General features: G+C 38.1%; 2 protein-coding genes and 1 non-coding gene across 5 annotated transcripts in view; 2 read left to right on the top strand and 1 right to left on the bottom strand.

The window, feature by feature from the left end:
* LOC134648314 (leucine-rich repeat and calponin homology domain-containing protein) overlaps positions 1 to 14498 on the bottom strand; it is an 86096-nt gene that overhangs the window by 24545 nt on the left and 47053 nt on the right. The window lies entirely within an intron of this gene.
* On the top strand, positions 4921 to 4992 carry Trnap-agg (transfer RNA proline (anticodon AGG)). Its single transcript has one exon. It is a non-coding gene; the product is annotated as a tRNA-Pro (tRNA).
* LOC134648135 (uncharacterized) lies at positions 11974 to 13473 on the top strand. The gene is made up of 2 exons (XM_063502612.1): positions 11974 to 12220; positions 12810 to 13473. Exons 1-2 carry the CDS (start codon positions 12040 to 12042, stop codon positions 13343 to 13345), a joined length of 717 nt encoding a protein of 238 aa, XP_063358682.1. The 5' UTR covers positions 11974 to 12039; the 3' UTR covers positions 13346 to 13473.

The raw sequence follows: 14498 nt of genomic DNA, 5'->3' as shown, positions 1-14498 counted from the left end.
TTGATGTTCAGCGAGCCGCTAGATATTATTATCTGGAATTTTCCAACGGTTCCGGCTGAATGGTAAAGCACTCTAACTCCGTGCATTTACGTAATTAATTCACGAGGCTATAATATGCAATATTCAGTTTTATCATACATGTATGGTAAACAGTAGATTGAATAAGGACTGGTTCCACCAAAACATGATTACTCGTACTTGTAGTAAGTGTCATAATTTTTTGCTGAAGTTGTTCAGTCAATTGTTTTTGGCGCAACCGCGGACTTGAATGCAAAACATTTGGGTGAGTTTAATTAAGCGCGATATTGAACTTGAACTGCAGATTTAATGTCACTTCTTTATACATATAAAGTGTGATGCTATATTAGGTACTACCATTCCAATCAATAAGTGCGGAGTACCACATACAATAGGTACCTATTACCAGCCGCCTTTTTATTAGAATTTTTTTGTGAAGTTACAGTACTGGTTTCGACATTTACACTGCGATACAACGTCAAATTATGAATATGTCTGGGCTAACGGCCCGTGAATGCTTCTGACAGCATTGTATAACGTACAAATTATGCTATACAGCCGTGTTAAATAGTAAAAATATTCACGCTCTCTGTTTTCGTTGCCATACCATATAACGGTATATTTTGTATCTAATGTTTTTTCTTTGGTCGTCTGGTGGTTGTTTAACATATCCAATCAATTGAATATTGAGAAAGAATTACTTAACAATGTTCATATCGCAACGTTGCCTTCCACCTAATAGAATTAAATACCTTTGACTCACACCTGGATTCCGAATGTAGGTAAATCATATCAAAGCCTTCAATCTCATATCTTCACACATTTATTTATCAATATTCAGAATATTCTTGCTTCAAGGGCTTATAGCTATAAATTTTCGTTCCCACAGTTAGTTTCCCGCAAAGTTTAAAGTATCATCAGCACCGAACTAACCTATAACTAACTTCCCCGAGTTCCCTGCGGCATCACTTAGTACAAATACACTTGTAACACGCCACCTACGTGAATGAAAAAGTCGCACGCCCACGGCAACTTTTGGATAAAAGCGACGTGTTACAGCAATCTAAATAACTTTGTGTGACAAAAAGTTTGAGGTTTTTAACTACAGAAAGGTTTATTCAGGGTTGGTGACTGTCTGATTTATTGTATTTCCAGCATGTCGGTCGGTAATTTGAAACACTTTTCAATTAAACCACAAAACATAATAATGGTCCATTGTTTTAATATTATATTGCTCTATTATAAATATTGATTTTCCTCAGGGTTTTATCTAGTATGTTTTCCCGTACCTTTTCAAGCTTTGGCCCGTCATTTAAATATGGAATACCTATCTATTTGTTTATAACAAGGCCCAGTTCATCGTAAATGCTATGGTATGCACTACATAACAACGCCACAGTATTTAGTAACCAAACAACAAATTCATAGGTATAATAATTATTAGTTAGTACCTACCCATCTCACCAATTTGCTAATTAACGCTTTATTGACTAACGGAATTTCGCCTTAATATTACACAAAATGATTATGAGACTAATCTACACACTCTGTTTACAACATAAACTATAAAGGGTCTAGCCGCAATCCTATAGTGAAACTGCCCCTGGCTGAAGTGTATACCTTTCTTAGGTGCGTTTATTTGTCTTATTATAAGATATCGTTTTACCAAATTTCAAGGCTAGAATCCCCTTGGTTTAGCTAAAAAAAAATTTTTTTTAAATCGTTTTTATTTTTTTATAGCTAAACTAGTGGTTCGATTGTTTTGAAATTTGGATGTTAATTGCATCTAATATTAGTATATTTTCAAAAAAAAATCAAGTTTGTAACTTGTTTATAAAGGCTTAAAATAATATTTTTAATTTTTTAAACTTTTTTTTAATACTTGTGAGATAGCGACAACCTAGTATATTCTGCATTAAATAACAAAAAATTGAGGTTGTCGCTATCTCACAACAATTAAATAAAGTTTAAAAAATAAAAATAAATTTTAAGCCTTTATAAACAAGTTACAACCTTGATTTTTTTTTTGAAAATATACTAATATTAGATGCAATTAACATCAAAATTTCAAAACAATCGAACCACTAGTTTAGCTACAAAAAAATAAAAACGATTAAAAAAAAACATTTTTTAGCCAAACCAAGGGGATTCTAGCCTTGGAAATTGGTAAAACGATATCTTATAATAAGACAAATAAACGCACCTAAGAAAGGTATACACTTCAGCCAGGGGCAGTTTCACTATAGGATTACGGCTAGACCCTTTAAAGTGATAAGTTTTCCCCACATGTGTAAATTGTGTAATGTAACTAATGTATTGTCTCTAAACTTCTAGCCGAGTAAGCCGAGTCGATCATTAACTCCTCAAAGACGGCAAACTCCGTACTTTATTGAGCCCCGTACAAACATGGCACGTCACTACGTAGAATTAGCACGCACAATGATAACATTTGCCCATGAGACCCGTTTACGAGCTAGGGGACCCTACGAGGGTCTGTCTGGTTAATCATTCCGCAGTATGCCGTACGGTGTGAGGATAATTTGGACGTGTAGGTGTTTACACCTCTAAACACCTACACGTCCAAATTATACATACAGTTTGAGGTCTATTCTCCCGACAGTCCCGACCCCACGACACTTATACACTTGCTATTTAAGAAATAAGACGCTACACTAAGTGAAAATAGAGCGCACAAATACATTTGAAACAGCCACAGTTTGCTTGTTAGGTTCCTGGCACCTTTTTGACGTAGGTATTGTCTATCCGTTTAAGCAAAGTCAAGGTGTCTTCCGCTGGAAATCTCATTTACAGGCTTTTCCCACGATCAGTACGGATATGATGGTCGTTCTTGTCTACGTGACAGCGTGATAAAACGGTGTCCGTCACTTTCTTTCCCACGGTGTTAAACAGTGACAGTTATTTTATCACGTGGATAAAGATGGATAAAGCTATCCATAATAGGCTGGCAGTTTATATCACGCAAGGGCAATTATAAGACCGCCTGGCATCAATGTCAGTTTCAGTTAAGTTTTTTTTTAACCATCTCGATAAGGTTACGTGAATACCACAATACGACTGGATGCTAATTATTTTGCTGTAAGTACCCGTAGTAAGAATCTCAACTACGGAATTAGGTGGACTTTCGGCAAATTGCAGAACGGTGCACAACATGAATAGATCCCAATTTCACTTAAATGTCACATTCATTAGGCGAAGCTACAGCGAGCTCCAAAAACGGAGCGCTATCATGTCCGTAATTAAGATCTTAGGTGTGCCTAAAAATTCTATATGAATGCATGAGAAATCCTGCAGTTTCGTCGACCTACATCTTTCAAAGCATGCCTAATCGTCGCATTATGCGGCGTGCATATCGTGCATAAAACCGCAAGCATTTATGCGCATATCTATAGGAGATAGGATCATTTAGTTCGGGTGAAGAGAGATACTTGAATAGCATTATTTTTTATCAAGTATCGTCGTGTCATTTCACTGGAATACCCTATTACAATCCTGATGATATTCTGCACTATTCTGTGTAGAATATCAGGATTGTAATAGGGTATTCCTAATTTGTTTTTCCATTTTTTTTAATCATTCGTGACATTAACGGAGCCTGTTTCAATCTGCTAATAATGTAGTCCAACGCATTTTGTTTCATGTATTAGAATTTATTTTTCGGTGGTAATTTATTTCATAATTTGCCACAAAAAAAGTAACTATCTATACCTGCAAATCTTCAGAAACGGTCACTGTTCGTGGTAACCTCCTAATACGACAGTATAATATAAAATACTGAAAACAACATGTTATATTGTACATAGGTATTTGAATATATACATAACCAAATCAGTTTACCATGCACACTAACTTCGTATCCGTAGCACAGAGTGAAACATAAATTGGATGCCGCATTGCAGACGGAAACAGAATTGGCGTATATTTATTGGCATAGTCCATGCTTTCTCTTGTTTCTCTGAGCTGAGTTTAAAAGATATTGAGTAGCTGATACAGGTAAATGGTTAATTGAATGAGATTAAGTGTTAGGAAATGGTTAAGCGCTGAAGATAATATCGACGGTGGAAATTTCAAATGTCGTAAGGGACAAACGACAATATGTCCCTTACGACATTTGAAATTTCCACCGTCGATATGGAGATTATGGAGTACCTAAGCCAATGGTAATAGATGGGAAGGAAATGAGGTGAACTAGTATTAATGCAGACGCTTAAGTTATAGTAACTTTCTGTCGTTAGGGTGGTACTTTTAATGGATTTCCACTAGCAGAGGTTAAGACGCCAACTGGACACCTAATAATCCGATCTATAGACTATATATAACACAGCTAACCACGCCAAAATTTAGAATACACTTTAGACCACAATTTACTTCAAACTGGATAAATTGGGTAATCGTTAACTTATTTATTCAGCAGGCAAATCCATTGTCTTTCCCGCGGATTTGTAAAACTTCGTACGCATGGTTAGAGGAGGTAATGTGCGAAACTGCGTTGTTGCAATAGTATGGTTTCACGTTCACGAAACACTGTCATAAAGCTGGTACCGGGCGTAAATCGCGCATTGTGAACGCGCCTCGGCGCACACGCATCAGCGTGACGCGTACAGCAATGGTAGGACAAACAGTATGATAAGGGTAATACCTTCATGTTGGCGAATTTATAAGAAATATAGGTATATATTTTTAGAGCGTCCGTCCCTCACCGACATATAAATAAAGTGGATAACGAATTGATAATATCACAAACCTGTAGTAGTTATCTTGTCACTAAATAATCCTAGCCAAAATGATTAAAAAATATTAGCCATCGTATAAGTTTAATCTTAATTTATGGCCTCTGACTTACCTTCCTTAAACTGGCGATAATTTTCGACGCGTTTCCTAACCGGCTCGTTGGTCTAGGGGTATGATTTTCGCTTAGGGTGCGAGAGGTCCCGGGTTCAAATCCCGGACGAGCCCAACTAGCTTTTTGTTTTTTTCTTTATATTATTACCATTAAGTTTTTTTTTTTTGTTTTACAAAAATAAGCTGAAATAATCAGCCTGATAGTAACTACAACCTATTTCGGTGCCTCATGCTGGTTTTGCGTGCAATTACAGTATCAAAGTACTGGTTACAATACTTTTACTGTGAAAACGGCGCGTGAGCTTTCGAAAATGGAACATGCGTTTGGAAAATACAATGATCATTATCATTACGTAAGGTTTTTATTGTGGTCTATAAATGGGTGTATACTGTTTGATGGGTCCATATTTGTGGTTTCCGATGAACAGTTTACTGTTGGTTTTGAGATAAAAGATAGGTGTTAATTGACTGTATCCCGTGTATGGTTTTAGTTGTTTGCCTATCACGAAAGAAACATTACAAAAAAAACGGCCAAGCGCGAGTCTGACTCGCGCACGGAGGGTTCCGCACCATCAACAAAAATGAGCAAAAAAATCGTGTTTGTTGTATGGGAGCCCCCCTTAAATATTTATTTTATTTTATTTTTAGTATTTGTTGTTATAGCGGCAACAGAGAAACATCATTTGTGAAAATTTCAACTGTCTAGCTATCGCGGTTCATGAGATACAGCCTGGTGACAGATGGACGGACGGACAGACGGACGGACGGACGGACGGACGGACGGCGAAGTCTTAGTAATAGGGTCCCGTTTTTTATTCTTTGGGTACGGAACCCTAAAAAGGTGTCTAAATACACATTGATGCTATTTTTAGCTGGTCTTGTTTGGTATACATACTTGCAAAGAATATAAACACGCATAATAACAATGTAGAGCTTTAGTTCCTCTCACAAGTAACCGTACAATCATGATCATCTAAGGCTCAAAATAGTCCCAGCATAAATATTTAGTCTAACTAGAACATGTCGCGAAAAGTAACTGTGACGCGAATAGTGTAATTTTTTTATAAACGACTTTTTATAGGATCTGGTTATGCCGTACATATAACTTTAATAATATTAATCTGAACAACCAAAACTGGTCTTTGTACAATTTAATAATTTGTAGAACTTGGAATTGTGCGTGGGCGGTGCTACCCCTCGTAATGATCCAAGTTACAAACGCCCACACATACTTGTTAAATTCTTAGCGGTACACCGCTAGATTGCCTCGAAATCGTCTACCAAGCCCAATGTTTCAGCAACTAGGGGAGCTTACCCATCTTATATATAAATTAGAATAGGTGAGGGAGAACTTTGGAAGTAAATCCGCAACAAAATCAACACCTCTTCATGGGTTTGGGAGATAGGAGATACAAATATTTTATAAGCCACGTTCCCTTCAACGTTTTACCCCGTAATTCTTGAAACTTAACAAACCTCTGTCAGTTGTCCCTTTCTAACAAACTCAAATGCCAAAATGACAAATAGGGGCAAATGATTATAAACGGCAATTCTGGTTATACCTACTGGTAGTAATTTTTGTGTTTGAAGTAAAAGCGAGACGCTAACAGTTGCCAGGCAAAATGTAGCCAGCCCAGAAATATATTATCCTGTTTAAGCAAGCAATCCTAAATACCGTACCAACAGCTTCAAACCAAAGATTTGTCAAGAATACTACACATAAAATTCTCCAGAGAATACCGAAGATCGTTGACGATAAACGGAAAGACTGATTACAAAGAAAGCGACAGCACGGAATGCACAGTTAAACATAATATAATGAAATATTTGAGAAAATAGGCATTAATAAAATGAAACTGCAATAAAATTAAAATAAGAGATGGGTCGATAAAATTTTATTGATGTTCTTTGTAGGCCAGCCAACGGTGACAAAGTTTCTCTGGAAAATTTTGAGAAAACTGTTAACTGTAAGTACACTAATAACAATGATTGAGAAGACGGATTTAAATAGTTACTAATATAGGTACCTATTATACATAACTATAAATGAGGTCTCAGCTAGACTTCTCTGGTACCCCCAAATAAATAAGAACAATGAGATTATCGACATAAAAATGTTAGACTCAATAAATTCCCTGAATAAAATAATTAACATCCGAGTCGTATGAATCCCCACGGCCTCACGTCTAGTTCTCTAACATCCCTTAAAATCAATAGTGAACATTATTGTTTTAATAAATACCTAAACAAATAGGCCTCTAGTCACCCTACCTAGTCGTAGGAACCCTCATGGCCTCACTAGTTCTCAGCACCCTAGAATCGATACTCGATAGCAACCTTGAGGCACCCTAGCGGAACGTGCGAATTGCGAAGTGATGCGGGGGACTGGCTCATATGGCATCGGCAACGTGTATTGCAGATTGCAATTATGAAGAGGAAATGATTTGATTATGCGTTCAACTGAGCCTGTCATACTCGTATTCGTATGGATGCTCTCAAAGCTGTATGTTAAATAAATTAGAAATATGAATTGTTTTCTCAAAGCCTACTATACTATAGGATGCTATAGGTAGGTAGGTAACACAACTTAGTTTGCAGAGAGCATCAGGTCGGGACATCTCTATGTATATCGTGGGTGTTTCTTTTCTTGAAACTAAAATGCTACATCGAATGTCGCTGGCCAGTAGGTACCTACCTATCAGTGGCGGCGCGTCCATAAAAGCCGATTCCCACCGGCTTGCCTATTTTTGGACGTTTGAGCAGAGTTGTAAAGGAAATATGTAAGCCAAATTAGTCCCGGCTTGCCTATGGATTAGGGCTTCCAATACCGGGATCCCGGTATTTCGGGTTCCCGGGATCCCGACTTTTTAAACGCATTTTTCAATACCGGTATTTTTAAAGGCAATACCGGGATCCCGGTATTTTTACAAATTAGGGAAATACTCAGTATAAACCGTTTAAATCCATTATATTCGGCTGTATCAAAAAGCTTACTAAACGTCAGACGCATCTAGAGTTGACCAAGAAAAGTCTGCAACGATTTTGATAGCACGCGCAGTGCAAGTGTTATATTAAACGTCAAACTTCTATGAAATTATGACGTACAAATAACACTTGCACTGCGTACTGCGTATGCTATCAAAATCGTTGCAGACTTTACTTGGTCTAACTCTAACTGGCCTCTAGCCCGCATTTTATTATTGAAACAAGATCGTTGCCTAATGCGTCAGATAAATATTTGGTGGTTGGTGGTGGATGAATCCTGAAGTTATGTGAGTGATGAATATGATGATACTGACATTAACATAATTAGTTCTTATAATTTTATCAAAAAATAAAACGAAAGAGCAAGGATAACTGTAATAATGGCAAACCAATTTTGACGGAAATTTGAAAAAAATGTTGTCTGGTTGGTTAAGTTGGATTACAAATGTGATTGGTGACGTGAAGTCAACAAATTGGATAAAATTATTGCCAACCTGGAGTGTGAAATAAAATTATTGCAGATGGCGGCATTGATTGTTTATTTTTGTAATAGCTTTTAGGACATATCTGGTATTCCACTGAGCCTTTCTAATTCCCCTTTTTAATAAAACTATATATTTTTAAGCGATTCATATCCAATACCGGGATCCCTAATTCCGGTATTGTGAGAAGTCCGGTATTTAGAAGCCCTACTATGGATATGTTTGACGCACCGCCACTGCTACCTATATACCTAATACAATATTTAGCGACAGTTCTGCCGGTAGAGCTAGTTTCTTATGTATCTAGCACACATTACTAGCTACTTTATCTTATAAAAAATAGTCATCAGCTGTCAACGCTGTACGCAAGGAAGTAAACTATCTCGGCGGCTGACTGTGCACTAAGTATTTTATACGTGTCAGGACTGTCAGGATGTGCAATAAAACATCTGAATGACACATCCCGATATGAATGAAAGCAGCTAAAGTAACGGCTCCTCAAGTCAATCCATACACACGTGTGTGAACCGTCGGCCGTGACATCTCAGGTCGTTCACCCCGCCCACTGATCTTTATACCGACCCACAAACTATAACAATGTGAAGCTCTTTTTGTACCTGTTAATGCACCGTAATGGTGTACACATTATCGTCTATTCATGATATGGTCCAGTTTATCGGTGAACATAAAACAAAAGTAATCAAGACGCTGTCTTTTAAGGCGTTTTGATTCTTTAACTCTGATCGAAGTTCAAAGGTGTGATAAAACTATCCAATTATAAATGTTACGATGCCAGACTAAATAATGGTCAGGTAACTCTTAAGAAAACTCTTATAAGAAGTTAACTAGATACTAAACTTTTGGAAGAGAGTAGCGGGTCGTTTAAGTCAATCAAATTAAAAATTTAATTGATTGATTCGAGGTTGCCATTCCAACAAGTCAAAAATCAATAGAATCTTATCTTCCCATGCTGCCCGAGGGGTTATTAGACCAAAAAGCTTATACCTAAATGTCAAGCCAAGAATAATGTCGACTTACTAGTTTCCAGACCATGCTTTTTATCTTACCGAAATATACTTAAAGGGTCACAAAAGTCACCTTGGTTGTACCAGGTACGTTACTGCAGTACAGGTCAAGGTCTAATAAAGTTTCAACTGATTTCATGTGCATTTGGGCCTTTGTTTCACCTTTGACGTAAATTTTATGGCGCTGCTGTCCAATAAAGCATTAGACCATGGTGTTTTAATATGGTAATGAGTCACCAAGACGCCAGCGATAAAGAATGAACCATTTAATATTGGTAGAGAAAGCAGCTCATTGTTATACCCCTATGTCAGCTTAAAACCAGTTTTTAATTCATGTTTACTGAGACAACCCTAAAGAAAGAATACCACATCCACATAGTAATCTAATACCTTCTTATAGTATGGAGATGAGGTTTACAGAGTGTGTTAAACGCAAACACATTTAAAAAAGTCGACGTCAAATTAAGTTTACACTCCTGCGGCGGCAGCACGGTTGCATTTTTATCGCTTGTCACCATGCCTGTCACGTTCTAACAAGTATGTAAGTGCGAAAGTGACGGGCATAGTGACAGGCGATAAAAATGGAACCATGCTACGCCCGCTGGAGTGGCTGGAACGAATGCAATTGTAATAACTGTAATAAGGCAAAAAGTTTACATATCTTTGATGTCGACTGTATACCACTTATACCAGGGCCTCATAACAATAAAAGCGCCACGCATATCCACAGCCAAAGAGTTTATTTCCAACGCTATTAGGACTATCTCCTAAATCGCTCTGTTATAGTATTTCTGTCTAAACTTAGCGAAGGGCAATGACCTCTGTTAGTGGAGTGATGTTTTGCTAAAATTATTGAGCAAAACCAAAACAAGGATGCGGTGTGGAAGGAAGTACGAAACCATGAATGTTTCCGACCATAAATTTAACGGAACAGTAAAATTGGACCATCAATACGTAATGGTTGGTAATGGAGGCCTGCGATAGTAGGTACCTAGTTAAAACGGAAAGACCCTGTAGCTTCTACGAGTTCTACGTCTTGTTTACTACCAATTTTGTTATTCTTGACTTGAAGTTATGGAAAACATGGTTCTTTTTATTGGACCATGTTCAAAAGCAGTAAAAGTTATGCTAATTTTCAACACAGGTACCTACGAATTAAATTCATTGTAATTTTATACAAAATACCTATTATTATCTTATCAGTAGGTATATCTTTGTAAGCATTGGTAAGTACTTTCATATTTTATATAAGTAGGTATACCTATTTGCAATTAAAAATGCCCCTTTGAACTTAATCAATTCAATTCTACCTGTTATATCGTAAATGAAACCAATAACAAAAAGTTTCAATTTCAATTCCGTTTCCAACCTCATCGGTTACTTTCAGTTCAACGCCTCAGAAAAAAGTCAATGTGACATTCGAAAACAAATTGAAAGTCAACGAAAACAAACAACTTCAAAGGGACGATAAAATTCCTATCAATTATTTTAGTCGAGCGTTTTCAATAGAAGTTAGCGGGGCGGTTGTTATTTAGTCGAGGATAAAAACGATCGTTTCCCCCCGCGCGGCGCGGTCGCGCCGCTCGTCGGTCGATAAGCGAGTGTAGGGTGCAGTGAGTTTCGGACGCAGCCGAGACAGTCTTCGGACGGTAAGGTGAAGTGAAATCTACTCAAAAGCAATTTTATTACTACCTACTCTAGCTGCCATGGTAACATTGGCCTTTAGTTATAAACTATATTTAATCATGGGATATTTTAGTAACGAATTACGATTTTTCAGTATGAAAATTTTCATCTTTTTAGGGTTCCGTACCCAAAGGGTAAAAACGGGACCCTATTACTAAGACTCCGCTGTCCGTCCGTCCGTCCGTCCGTCCGTCCGTCCGTCCGTCCGTCTGTCCGTCCGTCTGTCACCGGGCTGTATCTCACGAACCGTGATAGCTAGACAGTTGAAATTTTCACAGATGATGTATTTCTGTTGCCGCTATAACAACAAATTCTAAAAACAGAATAAAATAAAGATTTGAGTGGGGCTCCCATACAACAAACGTGATTTTTGACCGAAGTTAAGCAACGTCGGGCGGGGTCAGTACTTGGATGGGTGACCGTTTTTTTGCTTGTTTTTTGTTGATGGTGCGGAACCCTCCGTGCGCGAGTCCGACACGCACTTGGCCGGTTTTTTCTTTTACAAACCCCGAAAACAATAGTAGTTATACAATTATACCTAACTCTAAAAAATATCAATCGCATAGGTACATTGTTGTACGGCGTGCGGCAAAACTTCATACCCACATTATTAATGAATTCCATTCATAAAGTAGGTATGCACTTTTGCAGCTGTGTGTACATTGGAAATTCGATTATTCTTGTTCCAATAGCAGAACGCAAGGGCACATAACATATAGGTAAAATAGGTAGGTACCTAAATCCATACATAGATATAGGTACTTTTAGAATATTCAATAGTTCACAAATATTTCAAATCCAAAGGTAGGGACTATAAAAAAACGTATTAAATACCTAATAATAAACTTGTTCCCAGTCTCTACTCGAGGACTCCACAAATTTTGGGTACCCTAGCGCGGCCATCTTGGCGCTTCAACCGCCGCGTCCCGCCGCGCGTCAGTCGCCCGTCGCCCGCCCGTGTGCGAACCCGCGCGTTTTTTACCATGCAGTTCGAGTACGACCCAGAGCGCCTCATAGAGGAGGTTAAGAAGCGGCCCGGCATTTGGGACTTCGACAACGTGGAGTACAGGACGAAGAATACGAGGCACAAACTGTGGAATGAAGTTGTCAATGAGCTGTTGCAGACGAACGTCAAGGTGTCGAAGAGCGAAATGCGCGAGCTAGGTAATTATGCCGCTTTTGTACTATATCGATAACTTGGATACAAACACTGTGTCCGATCGATTTTGGACTTTATTTCTTTCTTTATAGAGACGAAAAAATTCGCTTTCACTGTTTGGCCATTAGAGTGCATTTGCTTCACAGTAGCGGGTTGGGCCGCAATATACCTACCTATCTACATAGACATATTGTAAACAACGCCGGGTATCTTGAGTGAAATATAAATAAACAAAAGTTATGTTACGGATTTAAAGCAAACTCCTTATAACGTATTTAAAAGATAAGCAACTACCTTGTATTTAAGTACTGTACTTGTAGTGCTTCTTATAAGGCGTTTACTTATGCCACATGACTTAATTTGTTGACCTTCGTTTCCGTTTTCATAACAATGGGAACAAAAGAGCGAATATAGAATAGCAGTCTGAATAATCTACATATTCTTATCTTACAAAGCATTTTAAATATACAACAATTTGACTTGTAGACGCATCAATCAATTACAGTGACGTCTATTGGGACTTAGGGAGACAGTTTGATCAATCGGCTCAGCGTTGTCAAGCCTTTCAATAAAATCAATATTTTCTCATTTCAGAACTACAGCTCCAGAAGAAATGGAAGAGCATTCGCGACTGCTTCCAGAAGTACATCGCGAACCCCAGCAGAACTCGACGCCCCTATTTATATTGCAAACAACTGCAATTTCTGCTCAAAGACCAGGATTTACCCACAGAGAATGCAACAAGCGATTCTGAAGAGGGACCTAAGTTCAAGGTAAAGAAGAGGCGAAAGCTCTGGAAGCAGACAGCGCCTAGAGAAGATGAGGATACTACAGAAGAGGAGGAAAATTTTGACGAGGACAATAGATCTAATAACTCAGATGACGATGTGGCGGTAGAGATTCCTGTTACTAAAGCCACAAAGTGCAAACCGCCTCAGGAATTTGTGTTTGCAAATGTTGATCTGCAGCCAGTGAAGGAGGGAGAGGACCCTGATAAGTTGTTCTTCTTGTCTTTACTGCCCCATTTCAAGGCCATACCTGAAGAGTTCCGGTTGAATGTAAAGATGGAGTTGATGCAAGTATTGCAAAATGCTCACTACAATACCGCGCGCGGTAACAAACTGATTTAATTTTATGTTCGTGACTAGTTTTAATTAATTATTTCGTACATTCGCAAGTAACTTTAATGGGTGATTTTGTTAAGTGATATTAGGTATGTTACACAATAACGGGTGTAAAATAAATGTATGGCTGTAGATGTTTTGTTTTATTACAGATATAAACGTAGACCATCTCTCGTCCACGAAAGGAATATACATACATATGTAGATAACAAATACCTACACCTTTTATCATAGCAGAGTGTTATACGAGACGTTATGTAGTAACAATACAGAGGAATTGGGAGGCACACTAAAAGCTCGAGACAGATGGCGCTGCAAGCGAGTATACCTTGTTTACGTTTCGTGTCAAGTGTGTGGTGTCGATTTTTTGCTTAATCCTTGCGATTATTTACCTAAAATGTACGCTTTAATGACTGTGCGTGAGCTTCAAGCTGAGCTTCGAAGGAGAAATGCGACAGTGGCTGGAAAAAAGGCTATTTTGATACAAAGGTAATCACTTATTATATTTGAGGTTATGTCTCATATTTTTAGTGTTCATTTAAAATTTCCATGCTCAAGTGTTATCTTTATTTTAGATTGGAGGCTTACGATCGTAACCAAAACTTTGGTGCTAATCTGGACGTTCAGGAGGACCGGTCATATGTGTGCCCGCCGTCTGATACTTTCAGAGATATTAACGCCGATTCGCCTATACCCAACATCAGCAAGCATGAAATACAAGAATATTTTCAAAGGTATCTTAATAATTTAGTTTCTTGACTGTACATCACACTGTCCATGATTATTACTTGTTGACAATGTATATAAAATGTCTAATGTCTGCACTATTTTTCTACAGATTCAATACTCACCCAAAAGGACAACTGTTATACGAATCTCGTCATCTTGTGACGGCTCGTTACACGTCCGATGGTGCGTACACCTATTTACGTGGACAATGCAAAGCCAGCATGAAGAGCCTGACATATGTTGTTGATGTGAAAGTCACTCAAGAAGGTTCAATAGAGGAGTGCCACTGTGAGTGTGCTGCAGCTGACCAGTGAGCGGTACAGAAGCTAGCTGCAAGCATGTTGCTGTATTGTTGTTAGGTGCGCACGATATAGTAAACAAACAGTATATATTATTACATCAAGTTTGCACTCAACAACTGATGACCTTT

This window comes from Cydia amplana, chromosome 5 (genome assembly GCF_948474715.1).
Source record: "Cydia amplana chromosome 5, ilCydAmpl1.1, whole genome shotgun sequence".
NCBI classification, from domain to species: Eukaryota; Metazoa; Arthropoda; class Insecta; order Lepidoptera; family Tortricidae; genus Cydia; species Cydia amplana.
This window is presented reverse-complemented; position numbering and strand designations above follow the sequence as displayed.

Excerpts from the sequence above, each read along its gene's own strand:
- LOC134648135 (XM_063502612.1), top strand. The coding sequence starts at position 12,040 with ATGCAGTTCGAGTACGACCCAGAGCGCCTCATAGAGGAGGTTAAGAAG. Across the intron at positions 12,221-12,809 it reads GAGCGAAATGCGCGAGCTAG|AACTACAGCTCCAGAAGAAA; the intron begins GTAATTATGCCG and ends TTCTCATTTCAG.